Source organism: Coregonus lavaretus (assembly GCF_964263955.1).
Source record: "Coregonus lavaretus genome assembly, contig: HAP1_SCAFFOLD_347, whole genome shotgun sequence".
Classification (NCBI taxonomy): Eukaryota; Metazoa; Chordata; class Actinopteri; order Salmoniformes; family Salmonidae; genus Coregonus; species Coregonus lavaretus.
The window spans coordinates 469,272-491,800 of NW_028162446.1; the positions used below are offsets into that span (position 1 = coordinate 469,272).

Below are 22,529 nucleotides of genomic sequence, written 5' to 3' on the forward strand. Positions count from 1 at the left end.
CTTACTAGTGGCCTTTTTCCTTGGCCTCAATGTATATTTTCCTCAAATTCTTGGGATTCTTTTCTCAGCAGTTTCTTCTTCTGTATCTTCAGCTTCTTGAGTTGTTCCTCCAGTTCTTTTACTTCTCCTAAATCATTCGCTTTATCCAGGCATGATACGCATCGGTCTATATCTCTTTCTATTTCTTCTGTGCTAGTCATTGTTGGATAAAATCCTCTTGAATATGAAGCACCTTTAATCTCCAAGTCTTCATATTTGTCCTCATATTTCCGAACCTCATTCTTCTCTTAGTTTCCAGACATCTCGTTTTTTTCTTACTTCTGGAGTTTTGGATTCATTTTTATGGTCGTTTCTGCTTGTCCTCTCTCTATTATTCGTTCATCTTCATCTCTGATGCAATAATCACCCTCCTGGATGATCACCGGAAGCTGAGGATAGACGTCCTTAAGCTCTACTTCTTTCTCATAAGGTGGGGGTCTTTTTGCTAAATCCGTATGTGAGAAAGGTATACTGACTTCTGCCATTAGTTTTTCTGTCGCCTTCTCTTCCTTTAGCATTTTCTCTATACCTTTGTTTCTCTTATCGTTGGTATCTTTCATCAGTTTTTGTCCTTCATCTTCAAACAGCTTAAGAACACCCAGCTCTCTTTGTCTCTTTTCTTTACGTTGTTCCCTTTTTTTTTTTCTTCTTTTGATCTGCCTTGTAAATTGACAGAAGCACTTTCATGATGTTGATGACGTCAGGGTTAAGAGTCCCTTCCACTGGCCATGGTTGTTCAATGTCAGGCCAACGTTTGTTCCATTTGCCGGATAACCTAGCAATACCATTAACTAAAGGATTACTATTTTGTACTATATCAACAGGTGTAATTACCTTCATAGTCCTGATATCCTTTTTCCCCATTGTAACAACTCTTTTATATTCCTTTATTGTGAATTATTTTTATTACTTTAGAATATATAGCTTATAGTGTCCTCCCTTTAATTTTTAATATAAACTAAAAAAATGATTTTTTTTTCTTCCTCTAAATAATAAAAATTAATCAATAAAAATATGAATATTCAAAAATATTTTTTTATTTATATTTCCTATTTTACTAATTTATCAATTAGTGGCTATCTTACCACCTTCAATCAGGAAAAGTACAGGAAAGTAGACAACTTCAGAGCAATCCAAAAAGAAAATACATTTAATCCAGCAACACTACAGTACTCATAAACCCCATTATTTAATAAGCACCCAATTATCTTAATTTTACAGAATAATGTCAGTACTCGATTCCCCACACAACTCTAATCAAACCCACTCATGCACAAAAACTCCAATAAGCAATTACTTCAATTGATCAGTCTTTTGCCAAGTCTTTGTCAAATTGTCATAACATCAAATATCCTGTAGGGGAAGGCTTTGTAAACAGAACAGCACTAGCCTGATTCTCTTTTGACTTGATCCTGTCGCAGCAGCCTCTTGTCGCGTCACACCCTGTCACATGATGTACACGTCAGCACTTCCTCTCTTTCTCTCTCTCCTCTCGTTCCTCTTATCGTCTCTCATATGACAAAAGAACAAAGAAACAGACAAGAATTTAGCAGTTTATGCAGTCACTGAGTTATTTCAACCATTCAATATTCCTCCAGTCACATTCGCTCTAAGAATTAACTCAGGAATAATTATAGATAGCTCAATAACATTTTTTATTTTATTTATTTAATTATTTTTATTTTATTTTTTAATCCGTCAACATATCTCTCTCATTTATCAATTCAATAGATCTCAACAAATAGCTTCATCATTAAGCAACAGACTATGTAACAACTAGAACATTCCATTAGTGTTCAAATCTCTCTCTGTCTGCTTCTGAGTCTGCGTCTCCCAGCACCCAGTGTAGGCAGTGGCATATTCTCCCTACGTAACTCTAAAGTCATAAAATCACACGCATGCGCAGTTCATTCACCAATACGATTTCAGCGTGGACGGAGCCCTCAAGCAGCTCTCTCTCCAAGCCAAACAGAAAGTTAACAGTCCCGCTGTATCTCCGTTTTCTCCTCATAGCCAAACAATAACATTTAACAGAGCTCACAAAGCATAGAACTTAAATTCTACACACACAAACATAATTTAAGAGGCTTTATTCCATCTCAATGGCCCTCCAAGGTCACATGTTAGCATGTAGCATGTAGCATGTATGTAACATGTGGCATGTAGCCTGTAGCAATGTAACCTACATTGCGCCAAAATTCCTGTTCCTTTGTCCCTAACTTTATGCTGCCACGAGTTATGGATATTCTATGAGCGGTCACATCAAACATATACCTCGTCAGCTATAAGATGAGCAGTAACTTGCAATAGAATGTATATACCACAGTCTCCAGTCCCCAGGACTCACCCATTCCATCTAACATGTTACAGGATTTCCGGCCCATCCTAGAGATCGCCTTGTTTAGAGGTCTTTCCAGATTCGCAATGTCCTAATTTGTATACGTATACCTTGGCCTTATTCCCTTCAATCGATTGTTCTTGAATTCCTATTCAAGCAAAATATCTCTATAGACACTCCCCCCTATTTGCACCGTTTACCAGTGCAAACAAATTTAGAATAGTTATGACAGACCCCTAGTCAACAGCAATAACAGCCACACCAGCACACACAAGTACTTTACACGGTACATCTCCCCAGCGCACACTCAAATAGCCTCCAAACTAACAAATGCCCAAAGTGGTGAGGAAACTCACCCTTATTTGGCCATGACTTTGGAACGAGAGTCAGCTCGGCGCCCATGAATGGAACACAGGAGAGACGCAGACCGATTCCGTTCGTGACGCCATTTTGTAGTGTCGAGTCAATGTTGCTAATCATTGCTGTTAAACAAAGGAGTCCGCTTATACTGAACTTTGATCATAAGTTTTATTCATATCACAAGATTTCAGCATAAGTTTACAGATGTCATGATCACCCGGAGAGCAGTGTTTTCCAAATTACAATGTCCGCTCTGCTCTTCTTTGTCTCCATCCAGTACTTATAATATTCCCCAAAATATGGGTGGCTCCCTCTACTGTCCAATCCCCTGTCTTCTATGGGGCGTCACCCTAAAAACGGCTCCCTTTCTTCTAAATAAACATCCTCTCAGGTTCCACTTAAAACCTTATCAAAGTCATAATCTTAATACACTACACTAGCTAACGTTAGCTGGCTGGCTCTCTAGCTAACTTTACGTGTATGATGTCATTATTCGTATCTCAGAGCCATTTACTTTGCTAGTTAGAGCCTAATGTTAGCTAGCTAACATTGAACCTGGTTGGTTAGCTACCAGCAGATTCATGCAGGTTAGTAACAACATGAGTTGGCACTATGGTTCATTGTTTAAATAGCTAACGTTAGCTGGCTGGCTCGCTAGCTAACGTTACATGACGTGGATGATCTTACACGTTGTTTACCTAGCTAGGTTCATTCTTTCTTTTCTTTATATGTCTTAACAAAAGACTCCACTATGCAAGTAACCATTTCGGGTGCGTTCGTAAATTCAGTCTGAGTATGCCAGAGCGCAGAATAACTGCTGAATTTACGAATGCACAACACCCGTTGTGTTTGGTTGTCAACTGAACCAAATATCAACATTTGAAGGAGCTGTATCTTCTGCTTGGATAGTTCCATCTGTACCACTGACTTATTCTGGCTTTAATTCCAGTTTGTTGTTGGATTCACGTCTCCATCTCAACCAAAAATCTAAGTTAAAGTGTATTTAATGTTTGATTTGATTTAATCCTATTCTATACCTTAGATTTCTGGTTGAGATGGAGACGTGAATCCAACATATTATTAATTTGTATACAAACTGGAATTACGGCCAGACTAAATCAGTGGCACAGATGGAACTATCCAAGCAGGAGATAATTATCCTTCAAATGTTGATTTCTGGTTGCGTTGCCAACAAAACACAATTCAATATCACTTTTGAAATACAATAAATAGCCTATTAACTTGTTAACAAATTAGATGTTGGATTCATGTCTCCAACTCACCCAAAAATAAAAGTTAAAGAATGGGATTAAGCCAGTGGCTCAAATGGAACTATCCAAGCAGTAGATACATCTCCTCTAAATGTTGATATATTTCTTCTTATGTAATCATATAAAGCGTGCATGTTGAAGATAACATGTATAGGTCATTGCAGGTCTGTGGAGATCTTCACAATTGCTGTTATAATCTGTCAGAACCTCGAACGGCATTGATCACTTGCACCATGTAGTTTTAATGTAATCTCAACTGCAATCCAGGTCATTTGGTTCCGCTATTAGATGAAGCACAGGGATATTCACATTAATCTGTTGTATAAAATAAACAACATATCTGGCATTGTATTCCCATTTGAACTTTGCTGTGCTTTAAATTTGTTGAAACCGCACTGATAGACATTTGGGTGACAACAAAACCAAAAATCCAACATTGTTTTTCCACTGGAATTTGGTTGTGCTTTTAGATGGTTGAAACACATTGGAAATTCAACTAACTTTTGGCTGTCTTTTTGAGTGGGTGAATATAGGTTGTAAACGCATTGATTAACGTCTCAACAAAATATTACCCAATGATCTACGCTGAAATGACGTAGTGTGCCCAGTAGGTCGTTTCTTATACACCTGGATCACTAATGGACCAGTCACATTTATTTAATTAACTTAAGAGGTGGTAGGGTGGAAGATCTTTATTGGAGAAGTTGTCTCACAGAGGAACACTGGATATTATCTTCTATATACAGTGGGGAGAACAAGTATTTGATACACTGCCGATTTAGCAGGTTTTCCTACTTACAAAGCATGTAGAGGTCTGTAATTTTTATCATAGGTACACTTTAACTGTGAGAGACGGAATCTAAAACAAAAATCCAGAAAATCACCTTGTATGATTTTTAAGTAATTAATTTGCATTTTATTGCATGACATAAGTATTTGATACATCAGAAAAGCAGAACTTAATATTTGGTACAGAAACCTTTGTTTGTAATTACAGAGATCATACGTTTCCTGTAGGTCTTGACCAGGTTTGCACACACTGCAGTAGGAATTTTGGCCCACTCCTCTATACAGACCTTCTTCAGATCCTACAGGTTTCGGGGCTGTCGCTGGGCAATACGGACTTTCAGCTCCCTCCAAAGATTTTCTATTGGGTTCAGGTCTGAAGACTGGCTAGGCCACTCCAGGACCTTGAGATGCTTCTTACGGAGCCACTCCTTAGTTGCCCTGGCTGTGTGTTTTGGGTCGTTGTCATGCTGGAAGACCCAGCCACGACCCATCTTCAATGCTCTTACTGAGGGAAGGAGGTTGTTGGCCAAGATCTCGCGATACATGGCCCCATCCATCCTCCCCTCAATACGGTGCAGTCGTCCTGTCCCCTTTGCAGAAAAGCATCCCCAAAGAATGATGTTTCCACCTCCATACTTCACGGATGGGATGGTGTTCTTGGGGTTGTACTCATCCTTCTTCTTCCTCCAAACAAGGCGAGTGGAGTTTAGAACAAAAAGCTCTATTTTTGTCTCATCAGACCACATGACCTTCTCCCATTCCTCCTCTGGATCATCCAGATGGTCATTGGAAAACTTCAGATGGGCCTGGACATGCGCTGGCTTGAGCAGGGGGACCTTGCGTGCGCTGCAGGATTTTAATCCATGACGGCGTAGTGTGTTACTAATGGTTTTCTTTGAGACTGTGGTCCCAGCTCTCTTCAGGTCATTGACCAGGGCCTGCCGTGTAGTTCTGGGCTGATCCCTCACCTTCCTCATGATCATTGATGCCCCACGAGGTGAGATCTTGCATGGAGCCCCAGACCGAGGTTGATTGACCGTCATCTTGAACTTCTTCCATTTTCTAATAATTGCGCCAACAGTTGTTGCCGTCTCACCAAGCTGCTTGCCTATTGTCCTGTAGCCCATCCCAGCCTTGTGCAGGTCTACAATTTTATCCCTGATGTCCTTACACAGCTCTCTAGTCTTGGCCATTGTGGAGAGGTTGGAGTCTGTTTGATTGAGTGTGTGGACAGGTGTCTTTTATACAGGTAACGAGTTCAAACAGGTGCAGTTAATACAGGTAATGAGTGGAGAACAGAAGGGCTTCTTAAAGAAAAACTAACAGGTCTGTGAGAGCCGGAATTCTTACAGGTTGGTAGGTGATCAAATATTTATGTCATGCAATAAAATGCAAATTAATTGCTTAAAAATCATACAATGTGATTTTCTGGATTTTTGTTTTAGATTCCGTCTCTCACAGTTGAAGTGTACCTATGATAAAAATTACAGATCTCTACATGCTTTGTAAGTAGGAAAACCTGCAAAATCGGCAGTGTATCAAATACTTGTTCTCCCCACTGTATGTAACTTCTAGTGAACACACATTAATGTTGATGTTCTAGAACAGGATGTGTTGAGACTGTAGAGGACCGCTAGACTAGAGAGAGGTAGTCTCTGATACACCTGGATCACTGATGGACCAGTCACATTAATGTTGATGTTCTAGGTAGTCTCTGATACCAGTCACATTTATTGAATGAAATTAAGAGGTGGTGATAGTGTGGGAGATCTTTATTGGAAAAAGGATGTCTCACCTACAGAGGTACGCTAGACTCATTTAGGTGTGTGGAACTCAATTTAGATTTGTCCCATAGTGTGACATTAGAGAAGTGATATGAGACAAGGAGTCCCAGAGAGAGACTACATCTTCTAGTGTTCATGTTAATGATGTTCTCACTGTCTTCCATCTACTCTACATGTTTACAGATGACCTCAGGAAGGAGAATGGTAAGTAGTGTCTTCAGATCATCACTTTGCTAGATTTACGTAAATCATTTCATGTTTATTTTTTGTTGTTGAGCACAAAAGGGCAATCGGTAGTTGCTACATTCATTTTTTGACTTATAAAGGAATAAATGTACCCATTGATTCTTGAAGAATATAACTTATAAATGATTAAAGAGCTTAGTTTAACTGTTGTACCCCATCAGAACCCAACATATAACCTTGTTTTATCTCAATGTTTGTAAACAAAGTAAATGTAAGCAAACACCATATAGCCTCAACACATATTTAAAACTATAATTTTGATACAGTATCATGGATGATCATCCATAGCTCTGTCTACAAATTTGTGAGTGATATTATTTCTCCAGCCCCTCCCTCAGCTTTTTACCAAAACAACAGTGGCGGGAATCACGCTTTGTCAATGTTTCAACTTCTGATTGGTGCTAGGTGCTCCTTCTGATGTTAGAACTGTGGTATGAGACAAGGGCCGGGATTCAATTCAAGGCACATTTGTAACGCAGCATACTATAACATACTTTTAAAGGTATTTTACGCTTGGGTCGACATGTGCAGTGTTTACCATGAATGCGATCTCCCTGAATGCCAGTGGAAAATGTCTTTAAAACATGCATTGTCAGTTGTGAAGTGCCCTGCGGTATAGCGCACATTGGATTGAATCCCGACCAAGGAGTCCCAGAGAGAGACTACATCTTCTAGTGTTCATGTTAATGATGTTCTCACTGTCTTCCATCTACTCTACATGTTTACAGTTGACCTCAGGAAGGAGAATGGTAAGTAGTGTCTTCAGATCATCACTTTGCTAGATTTACGTAAATAATTTCATGTTTATTTTTTGTTGTTGAGCACAAAAGGGCAATCGGTAGTTGCTACATTCATTTTTTGACTTATAAAGGAATAAATGTACCCATTGATTCTTGAAGAATATAACTTATAAATGATTAAAGAGCTTAGTTTAACTGTTGTACCCCATCAGAACCCAACATATAACCTTGTTTTATCTCAATGTTTGTAAACAAAGTAAATGTAAGCAAACACCATATAGCCTCAACACATATTTAAAACTATAATTTTCATGATGATCATCCATAGCTCTGTCTACGAACACTGTCTTCCATGTGGTGTCCATACAAACTTGACTCTTGAAGTGGTGTCCATACAAACTTGAAGTGTCCATATGCCTTATTAGTGCTAGTGTCTTGAGACCATAGGTGACTCGTTTCAGGAAACTAGCCGTATGTTGCGGGTCACTTCACAGGAGGGCCATTTGAACATAAACTTTTATTTTGTATCAAAATGCGTTTTTTGGCAGAAATGCCTTCTCGAACATGTGAACTTTCATGTGCCTTAATAACAAACTTGTATGCCATCTGTAAATACGAATACAACATTTAAATTACGAGCCTAGTTGGTTAAGCCACAGATAATGAGTGGGCTGGACATGCTGAGAGAGGAGTCCAGGGTACAGACCCAGGGCCTCAAGCTTAATGATGAGCTTGGAGGGTACTATGGTGTTGAATGCTGAGCTATAGTCAATGAATAGCATTCTTACATAGGTATTCCTCTTGTCCAGATGGGATAGGGCAGTGTGCAATGTGATGGCGATTGCATTGTCTGTGGAGCTATTGGGGCGGTAAGCAAATTGAAGTGGGTCTAGGGTGACAGGTAAGGTAGAGGTGATACGATCCTTGACTAGTCTCTCAAAGCACTTCATGATGACAGAGGTGAGTGCTACAGGGCGATAGTCATTTAGTTCAGTTACCTTTGCTTTCTTGGGTACAGGAACAATGGTGGCCATCTTGAAGCATGTGGGAACAGCAGACTGGGAATGGGAGATTGAAAATGTCCATAAACACACCAGCCAGCTGGTCTGCGCATGCTCTGAGGATGCGGCTAGGAATGCCGTCTGGGTCGGCAGCCTTGCGGGGGTTAACATGCTTAAATGTCTTAATCACGTCGGCCACGGACAAGGAGAGGCCACAGTCCTTGGTAGTGGGCCTCGTCAGTGGCACTGTGTTATCCTCAAAGCGGGCGAAGAAGGTGTTTAGCTTGTCTGGAAGCGAGACGTCAGTGTCGGCGACGTGGCTGGTTTTCCTTTTGTAGTCCGTGATTGTCTGTAGACCCTGCCACATACGTCTCGTGTCTGAGCCGTTGAATTGCGACTCCACTTTGTCTCTATACTGATGTTTTGCCAGTTTAATTGCCTTGTGGAGTGAGTAGCTACACTGTTTGTATTCTGCCATATTCCCAGTCACCTTGCCATGGTTGAATGCGGTGGTTCGCGCTTTCAGATTTGCGCGAATGCTGCCATCTATCCACGGTTTCTGGTTAGGGTAGGTTTTAATAGTCACAGTGGGCACAACATGACCTATACACTTCCTGATAAACTCAGTCACCGTTTCAGTGTATTCGTCTAAATTATTTTAGGAAGCTACCCGGAATATATCCCAGTCCGCGTGATCAAAACAATCTTGAAGCGTTGATTCCGATTGGTCAGACCAGCGTTGAATAGTCCTTAGCACAGGTATTTCTGTTTGAGTTTCTATAGGAAGGGAGGAGCAAAATGGAGTCGTGGTCAGATTTGCCGAAAGGAGGGCGGGCCTTATAACCATCCCGTAAGTTCGAATAGCAATGGTACAACAGTCGATATTTTACTAGACGCTCTTATCCAGAGCGACTTACAGGTAGTGAGAGCATACATTATTTTTTTTTCATACCCCCCGTGGGAATCGAACCCACAACCCTGGCCATTCCCTCCCCTACCCTGGGCCAATTGTGCGCCGCCCCATGGGTCTCCCGGTCGCGGCCGCCTACGACAGAGCCTGGATTCGAACCAGGATCAGAATCAGGATCGCCACTCGGGAGACTACAATATGTTGATAGAACTTTGGCAGCCTAGTCCTCAAATTTGCTTTGTTAAAATCCCCGGCTACAATAAATGCAGCCTCAGGATATGTGGTTTTCAGTTTGCATAAAGTCCAGTGAAGTTCTTTGAGGGCCGTCGTGGTATCGGCTTGAGGGGGGATATACACGGACGTGACTATAACCAAAGAAAAGTATCTCGTGAGATAATACGGTCGGCATTTGATTGTGAGATATTCTAGGTTGGGTGAACAAAAGGACTCGAGTTCCTGTATGTTACTACAATTACACCATGAGTCGTTAATCATGAAACACACACCTCCGCCCTTCTGCTTCCCAGAGAGATATTTATTCCTGTCTGCGCGATGAACTGAGAACCCCTCTGGCTGGACCGATTTCGACAGAATATCCCAAGAGAGCAATGTTTCTGTGAAATAAAGTATGTTACAGGCCTTGATTTCTCTCTGGAAAAGAAATCCTTGCCCGGAGTTCGTCGACCTTGTTAACTAAAGACTGAACATTAGCGAGTAGTATGCTTGGAAGCGGTGGGGGATGTGCGCGCCTCCTAAGTCGAACCAGCAGGCCACTCGGAGTGCCTCTCCTCCGCCGGAGATGTTTTGGTTCAGATGCTGGAATCAGTTCAGTTGCCCTGGGGAGAGCAAACAAAGGATCTGCTTCGGGAAAGTCGTATTCCTGGTCATAATGCTGGTGAGTTACCGCCGCTCTGATATCCAGCATGTTGAAGATAGCATGCATAGGTCATTGCAGGTCTGTGGAGATCTTCACAATTGCTGTTATAATCTGTCAGAACCTCGAACGGCATTGATCACTTGCACCATATAGTTTTTATGTAATCTCAACTGCAATCCAGGTCATTTGGTTCTGCTATTAGATGAAGAACAGGGATATTCACATTAATCTGTTGTATAAAATAAACAACATATCTGACATTGTATTCCCATTTGAACTTTGCTGTTCTTTAAATTTGTTGAAACCGCAGTGATAGACAAAATCCAACATTGTTTTTCCACTGGAATTTGGTTGTGCATTTAGATGGTTGAAAGCATAGTGATAACACATTGGAAATTCAACTAACTTTTGGCTGTCTTTTTGAGTGGGTGAATATAGGTTGTAAACGCATTGATTAACGTCTCAACAAAATATTACCCAATGATCTACGCTGAAATGATGTAGTGTGCCCAGTAGGTAGTTTCTGGATCACTGATGGACCAGTCACATTTATTCAATTAAATTAAGTGGTGGTATGGTGGAATATCTTCATTGGAGAAGTTGTCTCTCAGAGGTACGCTGGACTCATTTAGGTGCGTGGTAAAGGTTTGGGGAAAGGGCTGAGCAAGACCCAAGGAATGAAACAATAATGTCAAAAACCCCTAAACTGATCTTGCCTGCCTCAAGAACAGCTAAGCTACTGCTAACAATACAAAAATACAGTGGGTGGTCCGCTCAGGTCTAACTAGTGTTTTTAGACAATGTTCTTTCTACGGGTAATGTATGCCCAAGGGCAACTTGCTAAATCCCCCCTTTCCCAGGAACATACAACATAGTTACCATATAGAGTAACCAGCATATGAGTGAGTACACAAAAAACAGGACACCACAGTATCCATACTCACAAACGAAAAGAGTCTCTGTCAGCAAACACAACTGACTGGCTTTTCAAACAATGGGATGTGTGATGTGAGTGAAAAACCAGATACAGGTGGTGCAATGCAGAGGAATGTCCACTGATTGGTCCACCTCAGCAATCAGCAGACAAACGGATGTCGGACAGGTGGGACACCCCAACGACCACCAATCAGGAACACAAAGGACACCTGTGATTAGGGTAGAAGGAGAGGAAAAACACATACAGGATACCTGTATCCGTAACACTCCCACCCTTAAAAGAGCAAACCACAATGGTTTGCGACACTGACAAGGATTTTAACACTTGTTTGAAAAGGTTAGAAAGGAAATTCGTACCCTGATCAGTTTGTACCACCTTAGGTAACCCAAAAGTTGAGAAGAATTTGATCAAAGCTTTACTCACCACCGGAGCAGTAATCCTTCACAGAGGAATGGCCTCTGAGTACCTGGTGGCCACACACATAATCGTCAACAGAAACTGGTTACCAGATTTTGTCTTTGGTAATGGTCCAACACAATCAACCATCACATGTTCGAATGGTTCACCTATGGCAGGTATGGGACAAAGAGGCGCGAGAGGAATAACCTGGTTCGGTTTCCAAGTTACTTGACAGGTGTGGCATGTCCGACAGAACTGAGCCACATCTGGTTTTAAACCAGGCCAAAAGAAATGTCGCAACACCCGATCATAAGTCTAGGTGACTCCCAGATGTCCGGACCGCTGGTGATCATGAGCGAGGGATAAAACATTTTGTCAAAAGGCTGTAGGAATCACTATTTGGTAAACAGCATTCCAATCTCCGCCAGCGTCAACATGGGATGTCCAATTACGCATGAGGAGATTACCATCAATGAAGTATGCCATGTTTTTCTTCTTTAGCTCCTCCACTGAGACAACACTAGAAAAACATTTAGCCAGGCTAATGTCAACCTTCTGGTTAGCGATCAGCTGCTCACAAGTGACTGGTAACTGTATTGCCTCAGCAACAAGTTCCACATACTTCTTCCTTTCCCTGGGCTGTTGGTCAGACTGCACCAGCTTACCAGAGGTAGCACCCAAGCTATCCTCTGGGTCACACTCTCTGAATAGAATCGTGTTCGACAAATCTATCACGTCACCCACTTGTCGTGCTTGAGCACGTGTGACAGCACAAGCGGGGAACACATCTGGATAACCCTGTGCCAGCTCCTCGGAGAGAGACTGGTCACTTTTATCCAATACCTCCAAAACGGGTATCACCTTTCTTCCGGCAATATCGTTGCCCATTGTAAATTTCACACCTTTTACTGGCAACATAGGACGTACTCCAACTCTGAACAATCCACTGACTAACTCAGAGTGTATGTTCACAAAGTGCAATGGCACTGGGACGAATCCCATTTCAATTCCTTGTACTAACACACTGGAACCACAATATGTATTATTGGACAAGGGCAACACATCAGATAGTATGAACGACTGCGCCGCACCAGTATCTCTGAGGATTCTAACCGGACGTTGAGACGCTTCGTCATCTGATATGGAAACAAACCCCTAAAAAATTAACGGTTCATAACTGTGATCTGGGACTGGGACTTTCAAACCACATTCACTATGAGGCATCTGTTTTGATTCCGGCCTTAAAACCGTACGAATCAGCCCAACACCCGTTGGCGGCCTGGCGTGCTGAGGCATCCCCTGTTTGCGTTTTAGCAGAAAGCAATCATTAACCATATGTCCCACCTTATGACAATAGAAACAGTGACGCACATCTTTCGGGCGTGCTGGATGTACTGCTGGTCGACTAGGGCTAAGAGTTAGCAATCCGCGGCCCTGCTCTCCGTACGAGCCGAAAACACGCTCTTATGCGTCAACACAAACTCGTCTGCCAATACAGACGCTTCCGACAGTGAGGATACTTTCTGTTCGTTCAGATAAACTACAATGCGTTCGGGTAAGCAATTTTTTAACTCTTCTAACAAGATTAACTCCAATAGAGTTAAAATCAGTTACCTTACTAGCAGTGTGCTATTTGTCAAACAGATTTCCCTTGTCTCTAGCAAACTCCACATAAGTCTGTGTAGAATACTTTTTATGAGACCTAAATCTCTGTCGATATGCCTCAGGAACCAGCTCATAGGCACGAAGAACAGTAGCTTTGACCACGTCATAATTCAAGCAGTCTTCAAGAGGTAGCGCTGACAGAACCTCTTGGGCTTTACCTGTTAATTTACACTGAAGTAATAGGCACCATACCTCTTCGGGACATTTCGATGCTACTGCTATACGCTCAAAAACACTGAAATAGGAATCAACCTCTGACTCCCTAAACACAGGTACCAAGGTGATCTGTCTACTAATATCAAAAGTAGCAGACGACACAGCTGGTGAGGACGGCTCACTAGCAGGTATTTTATGAGCAGAGACTAACCTCGCTGTTTCTGCCTCCAGTTCCATTTTACGCATCTCCAGTTCCTGATCAAGTCTACGCATCTCTAGTTCCATCTTACGCGTCTCCAGCTTTTCTCGCCTGATTTGTGCCCTCTCTTCCGCCTCCATTTGGAGCCATGTCGAGCGGACATCCATCCTGGCATCACTGTCGGACAGTGGGGAGAGTGGGTCAAAATGGGACAATGTGGCTGGAGCCTTAGCCTCGTCCTCAGACACCGACAGGCTTACAGGAGCAGCAGCCACATCCCCTACAGGAGCAGCAGGCTCAGGCGGCGGTAACTCAAGCACGCGCTCGTTCAATAATATCTCTAACACCGCTTTCCTAACTTCTGCTTTCACTAAAACCCTTGGTATAGGTACAGAAAAGTGGTCAGCCAAAGCCTGTAGATCCACTCTACAGCAATTATCAAAAACCTCCCACGTAGGGTTTTCCAAAAAGGCATCCAACTCAAAAGTAGCCATTTTAAGCTAGCAACACAAGCCGACGAATACTAAACACAAAACCAGTTAGTCACAGCTGCCAAGTTCAACACTGAACCAGACACTAAACCAATTTGCATGAGTGGCATGGGTATCATTGAGATAGATCCCGGACGAGCCCCCACGTTATGTTACGAACCCTGTGGCTTTAAAAGTCTAGGATGGGTGGAAAAGAGACCCGTAACATAACTCATGCAAATTAGAATAGTGACACAGAAAAACAGTGAGGACAAAAATAACACCGACAACCATAAGCTACCGTCAAACACAAAATGTTTATTATGAACACACGGTAAAGGTTTGGGGAAAGGGCTGAGCAGGACCCAAGGAATGAAACAATAATGTCAACAAACCCTAAACTGATCTTGCCTGCCTCAAGAGCATCTAAGCTACTGCTTACCATACAAAAATACAGTGGGTGGTCCACTCAGGTCTAACTAGTGTTTTTAGACAATGTTCTTTCTACGGGTAATGTATGCCCAAGGGCAACTTGCTAAATCCCCCTTTTCCCAGGAACACACAACATAGTTACCATATAGAGTAACCAGCATATGAGTGAGTACACAAAAAACAGGACACCACAGTATCCATACTCACAAACGAAAAGCATCTCTGTCAGCAAACACAACTGACTGGCTTTTAAAACAATGGGATGTGTGATGTGAGTGGAAAACCAGAAACAGGTGGTGCAATGCAGAGGAATGTCCACTGATTGGTCCACCTCAGCAATCAGATGTCTGACAGGTGGGACACCCCAACGACCACCAATCAGGAACACAAAGGACACCTGTGATTAGGGCAGAAGGAGAGGAAAAACACAAAAACACATACAGGATACCTGTATCCGTAACAACCTGGATCACTGATGGACCAGTCACATTGATGTTGATGTTCTAGAACAGGATGTGTTGAGTCTGTAGAGAACCACTAGACTAGAGAGAGGTAGTCTCTGATACACCTGGATCACTGATGAACCAGTCACATTTATTTAATTAAATTAAGAAGTGGTGGTATGGTAGAATATCTTCATTGGTGAAGTTGTCTCTCAGAGGTACGCTGGACTCATTTAGGTGCGTGGAGCTCAATTAGGATTTTTGACATTAGAGAAGTGATATGAAACAAGGAGTCCCAGAGAAAGAAATGTTAATGATGTTCTCACTGTCTTCCATCTACTCTACATATTCACAGTTCGCCTTACTGAGGAGCGAGGTAAGTACTGTCTTCAGATCATCACTCTGCTAACATTATGTAAACCAATGACTCTTCCATGTAACTTCTAGAGAAGTAGAAAACACGTTGTTCACATTAATGTTCCCTGACTTCTATCTTAATATCTATGTCTCACTAGTCTACTGGGTATGTAGTGTCCTTCATCTCCCAGTGTCTTCAGACCATAGAATGATGTTCTAGAACAGGATGTGTTGAGACTGTAGAGGACCACTAGACTAGAGAGAGGTAGTCTCTGATACCAGTCACATTTATTGAATGAAATTAAGAGGTGGTGATAGTGTGGGAGATCTTTATTGGAGAAAGGATGTCTCACCTACAGAGGTACGCTAGACTCATTTAGGTGTGTGGAACTCAATTTAGATTTGTCCCATAGTGTGACATTAGAGAAGTGATATGAGACAAGGAGTCCCAGAGAGAGACTACATCTTCTAGTGTTCATGTTTATGATGTTCTCACTGTCTTCCATCTACTCTACATGTTTACAGATGACCTCGGGACGGAGAATGGTAAGTAGTGTCTTCAGATCATCACTTTGCTAGATTTACGTAAATCATTTCATGTTTATTTTTTGTTGTTGAGCACAAAAGGGCAATCGGTAGTTGCTACATTCATTTTTTGACTTATAAAGGAATAAATGTACCCATTGATTCTTGAAGAATATAACTTATAAATGATTAAAGAGCTTAGTTTAACTGTTGTACCCCATCAGAACCCAACATATAACCTTGTTTTATCTCAATGTTTGTAAACAAAGTAAATGTAAGCAAACACCATATAGCCTCAACACATATTTAAAACTATAATTTTGATACAGTATCATGGATGATCATCCATAGCTCTGTCTACAAATTTGTGAGTGATATTATTTCTCCAGCCCCTCCCTCAGCTTTTTACCAAAACAACAGTGGCGGGAATCACGCTTTGTCAATGTTTCAACTTCTGATTGGTGCTAGGTGCTCCTTCTGATGTTAGAACTGTGGTATGAGACAAGGGCCGGGATTCAATTCAAGGCACATTTGTAACGCAGCATACTATAACATACTTTTAAAGGTATTTTACGCTTGAGTCGACATGTGCAGTGTTTACCATGAATGCGATCTCCCTGAATACCAGTGGAAAATGTCTTTAAAACATGCATTGTCAGTTGTGAAGTGCCCTGCGGTATAGCGCACATTGGATTGAATCCCGACCAAGGAGTCCCAGAGAGAGACTACATCTTCTAGTGTTCATGTTAATGATGTTCTCACTGTCTTCCATCTACTCTACATGTTTACAGTTGACCTCAGGAAGGAGAATGGTAAGTAGTGTCTTCAGATCATCACTTTGCTAGATTTACGTAAATAATTTCATGTTTATTTTTTGTTGTTGAGCACAAAAGGGCAATCGGTAGTTGCTACATTCATTTTTTGACTTATAAAGGAATAAATGTACCCATTGATTCTTGAAGAATATAACTTATAAATGATTAAAGAGCTTAGTTTAACTGTTGTACCCCATCAGAACCCAACATATAACCTTGTTTTATCTCAATGTTTGTAAACAAAGTAAATGTAAGCAAACACCATATAGCCTCAACACATATTTAAAACTATAATTTTCATGATGATCATCCATAGCTCTGTCTACGAACACTGTCTTCCATGTGGTGTCCATACAAACTTGACTCTTGAAGTGGTGTCCATACAAACTTGAAGTGTCCATATGCCTTATTAGTGCTAGTATCTTGAGACCATAGGTGACTCGTTTCAGGAAACTAGCCGTATGTTGCGGGTCACTTCACAGGAGAGCCATTTGAACATAAACTTTTATTTTGTATCAAAATGCGTTTTTTGGCAGAAATGCCTTCTCGAACATGTGAACTTTCATGTGCCTTAATAACAAACTTGTATGCCATCTGTAAATACGAATACAACATTTAAATTACGAGCCTAGTTGGTTAAGCCACAGATAATGAGTGGGCTGGACATGCTGAGAGAGGAGTCCAGGGTACAGACCCAGGGCCTCAAGCTTAATGATGAGCTTGGAGGGTACTATGGTGTTGAATGCTGAGCTATAGTCAATGAATAGCATTCTTACATAGGTATTCCTCTTGTCCAGATGGGATAGGGCAGTGTGCAATGTGATGGCGATTGCATTGTCTGTGGAGCTATTGGGGCGGTAAGCAAATTGAAGTGGGTCTAGGGTGACAGGTAAGGTAGAGGTGATACGATCCTTGACTAGTCTCTCAAAGCACTTCATGATGACAGAGGTGAGTGCTACAGGGCGATAGTCATTTAGTTCAGTTACCTTTGCTTTCTTGGGTACAGGAACAATGGTGGCCATCTTGAAGCATGTGGGAACAGCAGACTGGGAATGGGAGATTGAAAATGTCCATAAACACACCAGCCAGCTGGTCTGCGCATGCTCTGAGGATGCGGCTAGGAATGCCGTCTGGGTCGGCAGCCTTGCGGGGGTTAACATGCTTAAATGTCTTAATCACGTCGGCCACGGACAAGGAGAGGCCACAGTCCTTGGTAGTGGGCCTCGTCAGTGGCACTGTGTTATCCTCAAAGCGGGCGAAGAAGGTGTTTAGCTTGTCTGGAAGCGAGACGTCAGTGTCGGCGACGTGGCTGGTTTTCCTTTTGTAGTCCGTGATTGTCTGTAGACCCTGCCACATACGTCTCGTGTCTGAGCCGTTGAATTGCGACTCCACTTTGTCTCTATACTGATGTTTTGCCAGTTTAATTGCCTTGTGGAGTGAGTAGCTACACTGTTTGTATTCTGCCATATTCCCAGTCACCTTGCCATGGTTGAATGCGGTGGTTCGCGCTTTCAGATTTGCGCGAATGCTGCCATCTATCCACGGTTTCTGGTTAGGGTAGGTTTTAATAGTCACAGTGGGCACAACATGACCTATACACTTCCTGATAAACTCAGTCACCGTTTCAGTGTATTCGTCTAAATTATTTTAGGAAGCTACCCGGAATATATCCCAGTCCGCGTGATCAAAACAATCTTGAAAAGTTGATTCCGATTGGTCAGACCAGCGTTGAATAGTCCTTAGCACAGGTATTTCTGTTTGAGTTTCTATAGGAAGGGAGGAGCAAAATGGAGTCGTGGTCAGATTTGCCGAAAGGAGGGCGGGCCTTATAACCATCCCGTAAGTTCGAATAGCAATGGTACAACAGTCGATATTTTACTAGACGCTCTTATCCAGAGCGACTTACAGGTAGTGAGAGCATACATTATTTTTTTTTCATACCCCCCGTGGGAATCGAACCCACAACCCTGGCCATTCCCTCCCCTACCCTGGGCCAATTGTGCGCCGCCCCATGGGTCTCCCGGTCGCGGCCGCCTACGACAGAGCCTGGATTCGAACCAGGATCAGAATCAGGATCGCCACTCGGGAGACTACAATATGTTGATAGAACTTTGGCAGCCTAGTCCTCAAATTTGCTTTGTTAAAATCCCCGGCTACAATAAATGCAGCCTCAGGATATGTGGTTTTCAGTTTGCATAAAGTCCAGTGAAGTTCTTTGAGGGCCGTCGTGGTATCGGCTTGAGGGGGGATATACACGGACGTGACTATAACCAAAGAAAAGTATCTCGTGAGATAATACGGTCGGCATTTGATTGTGAGATATTCTAGGTTGGGTGAACAAAAGGACTCGAGTTCCTGTATGTTACTACAATTACACCATGAGTCGTTAATCATGAAACACACACCTCCGCCCTTCTGCTTCCCAGAGAGATATTTATTCCTGTCTGCGCGATGAACTGAGAACCCCTCTGGCTGGACCGATTTCGACAGAATATCCCAAGAGAGCAATGTTTCTGTGAAATAAAGTATGTTACAGGCCTTGATTTCTCTCTGGAAAAGAAATCCTTGCCCGGAGTTCGTCGACCTTGTTAACTAAAGACTGAACATTAGCGAGTAGTATGCTTGGAAGCGGTGGGGGATGTGCGCGCCTCCTAAGTCGAACCAGCAGGCCACTCGGAGTGCCTCTCCTCCGCCGGAGATGTTTTGGTTCAGATGCTGGAATCAGTTCAGTTGCCCTGGGGAGAGCAAACAAAGGATCTGCTTCGGGAAAGTCGTATTCCTGGTCATAATGCTGGTGAGTTACCACCGCTCTGATATCCAGCATGTTGAAGATAGCATGCATAGGTCATTGCAGGTCTGTGGAGATCTTCACAATTGCTGTTATAATCTGTCAGAACCTCGAACGGCATTGATCACTTGCACCATATAGTTTTAATGTAATCTCAACTGCAATCCAGGTCATTTGGTTCTGCTATTAGATGAAGAACAGGGATATTCACATTAATCTGTTGTATAAAATAAACAACATATCTGACATTGTATTCCCATTTGAACTTTGCTGTTCTTTAAATTTGTTGAAACCGCAGTGATAGACAAAATCCAACATTGTTTTTCCATGGAATTTGGTTGTGCATTTAGATGGTTGAAAGCATAGTGATAACACATTGGAAATTCAACTAACTTTTGGCTGTCTTTTTGAGTGGGTGAATATAGGTTGTAAACGCATTAATTAACGTCTCAACAAAATATTACCCAATGATCTACGCTGAAATGATGTAGTGTGCCCAGTAGGTAGTTTCTGGATCACTGATGGACCAGTCACATTTATTCAATTAAATTAAGTGGTGGTATGGTGGAATATCTTCATTGGAGAAGTTGTCTCTCAGAGGTACGCTGGACTCATTTAGGTGTGTGGTAAAGGTTTGGGGAAAGGGCTGAGCAAGACCCAAGGAATGAAACAATAATGTCAAAAACCCCTAAACTGATCTTGCCTGCCTCAAGAACAGCTAAGCTACTGCTAACAATACAAAAATACAGTGGGTGGTCCGCTCAGGTCTAACTAGTGTTTTTAGACAATGTTCTTTCTACGGGTAATGTATGCCCAAGGGCAACTTGCTAAATCCCCCCTTTCCCAGGAACATACAACATAGTTACCATATAGAGTAACCAGCATATGAGTGAGTACACAAAAAACAGGACACCACAGTATCCATACTCACAAACGAAAAGAGTCTCTGTCAGCAAACACAACTGACTGGCTTTTCAAACAATGGGATGTGTGATGTGAGTGAAAAACCAGATACAGGTGGTGCAATGCAGAGGAATGTCCACTGATTGGTCCACCTCAGCAATCAGCAGACAAACGGATGTCGGACAGGTGGGACACCCCAACGACCACCAATCAGGAACACAAAGGACACCTGTGATTAGGGTAGAAGGAGAGGAAAAACACATACAGGATACCTGTATCCGTAACACTCCCACCCTTAAAAGAGCAAACCACAATGGTTTGCGACACTGACAAGGATTTTAACACTTGTTTGAAAAGGTTAGAAAGGAAATTCGTACCCTGATCAGTTTGTACCACCTTAGGTAACCCAAAAGTTGAGAAGAATTTGATCAAAGCTTTACTCACCACCGGAGCAGTAATCCTTCACAGAGGAATGGCCTCTGAGTACCTGGTGGCCACACACATAATCGTCAACAGAAACTGGTTACCAGATTTTGTCTTTGGTAATGGTCCAACACAATCAACCATCACATGTTCGAATGGTTCACCTATGGCAGGTATGGGACAAAGAGGCGCGAGAGGAATAACCTGGTTCGGTTTCCAAGTTACTTGACAGGTGTGGCATGTCCGACAGAACTGAGCCACATCTGGTTTTAAACCAGGCCAAAAGAAATGTCGCAACACCCGATCATAAGTCTAGGTGACTCCCAGATGTCCGGACCGCTGGTGATCATGAGCGAGGGATAAAACATTTTGTCAAAAGGCTGTAGGAATCACTATTTGGTAAACAGCATTCCAATCTCCGCCAGCGTCAACATGGGATGTCCAATTACGCATGAGGAGATTACCATCAATGAAGTATGCCATGTTTTTCTTCTTTAGCTCCTCCACTGAGACAACACTAGAAAAACATTTAGCCAGGCTAATGTCAACCTTCTGGTTAGCGATCAGCTGCTCACAAGTGACTGGTAACTGTATTGCCTCAGCAACAAGTTCCACATACTTCTTCCTTTCCCTGGGCTGTTGGTCAGACTGCACCAGCTTACCAGAGGTAGCACCCAAGCTATCCTCTGGGTCACACTCTCTGAATAGAATCGTGTTCGACAAATCTATCACGTCACCCACTTGTCGTGCTTGAGCACGTGTGACAGCACAAGCGGGGAACACATCTGGATAACCCTGTGCCAGCTCCTCGGAGAGAGACTGGTCACTTTTATCCAATACCTCCAAAACGGGTATCACCTTTCTTCCGGCAATATCGTTGCCCATTGTAAATTTCACACCTTTTACTGGCAACATAGGACGTACTCCAACTCTGAACAATCCACTGACTAACTCAGAGTGTATGTTCACAAAGTGCAATGGCACTGGGACGAATCCCATTTCAATTCCTTGTACTAACACACTGGAACCACAATATGTATTATTGGACAAGGGCAACACATCAGATAGTATGAACGACTGCGCCGCACCAGTATCTCTGAGGATTCTAACCGGACGTTGAGACGCTTCGTCATCTGATATGGAAACAAACCCCTAAAAAATGAACGGTTCATAACTGTGATCTGGGACTGGGACTTTCAAACCACATTCACTATGAGGCATCTGTTTTGATTCCGGCCTTAAAACCGTACGAATCAGCCCAACACCCGTTGGCGGCCTGGCGTGCTGAGGCATCCCCTGTTTGCGTTTTAGCAGAAAGCAATCATTAACCATATGTCCCACCTTATGACAATAGAAACAGTGACGCACATCTTTCGGGCGTGCTGGATGTACTGCTGGTCGACTAGGGCTAAGAGTTAGCAATCCGCGGCCCTGCTCTCCGTACGAGCCGAAAACACGCTCTTATGCGTCAACACAAACTCGTCTGCCAATACAGACGCTTCCGACAGTGAGGATACTTTCTGTTCGTTCAGATAAACTACAATGCGTTCGGGTAAGCAATTTTTTAACTCTTCTAACAAGATTAACTCCAATAGAGTTAAAATCAGTTACCTTACTAGCAGTGTGCTATTTGTCAAACAGATTTCCCTTGTCTCTAGCAAA

General features: G+C 42.5%; 1 protein-coding gene across 1 annotated transcript in view; it reads left to right on the forward strand.

Moving 5' to 3' along the window:
• LOC311119233 (butyrophilin subfamily 3 member A2-like) overlaps window positions 1-22,529 on the forward strand; it is a gene marked incomplete at both ends in the record, with an annotated part of 42,958 nt that overhangs the window by 12,003 nt on the left and 8,426 nt on the right. Inside the window, 5 exons of the mRNA XM_084193959.1 lie at window positions 6,765-6,785; window positions 7,556-7,576; window positions 15,412-15,432; window positions 15,939-15,959; window positions 16,730-16,750. Of these exons, the coding sequence (XP_084050085.1) occupies window positions 6,765-6,785; window positions 7,556-7,576; window positions 15,412-15,432; window positions 15,939-15,959; window positions 16,730-16,750 (105 nt within the window). The remainder of the gene's footprint in view (window positions 1-6,764; window positions 6,786-7,555; window positions 7,577-15,411; window positions 15,433-15,938; window positions 15,960-16,729; window positions 16,751-22,529) is intronic.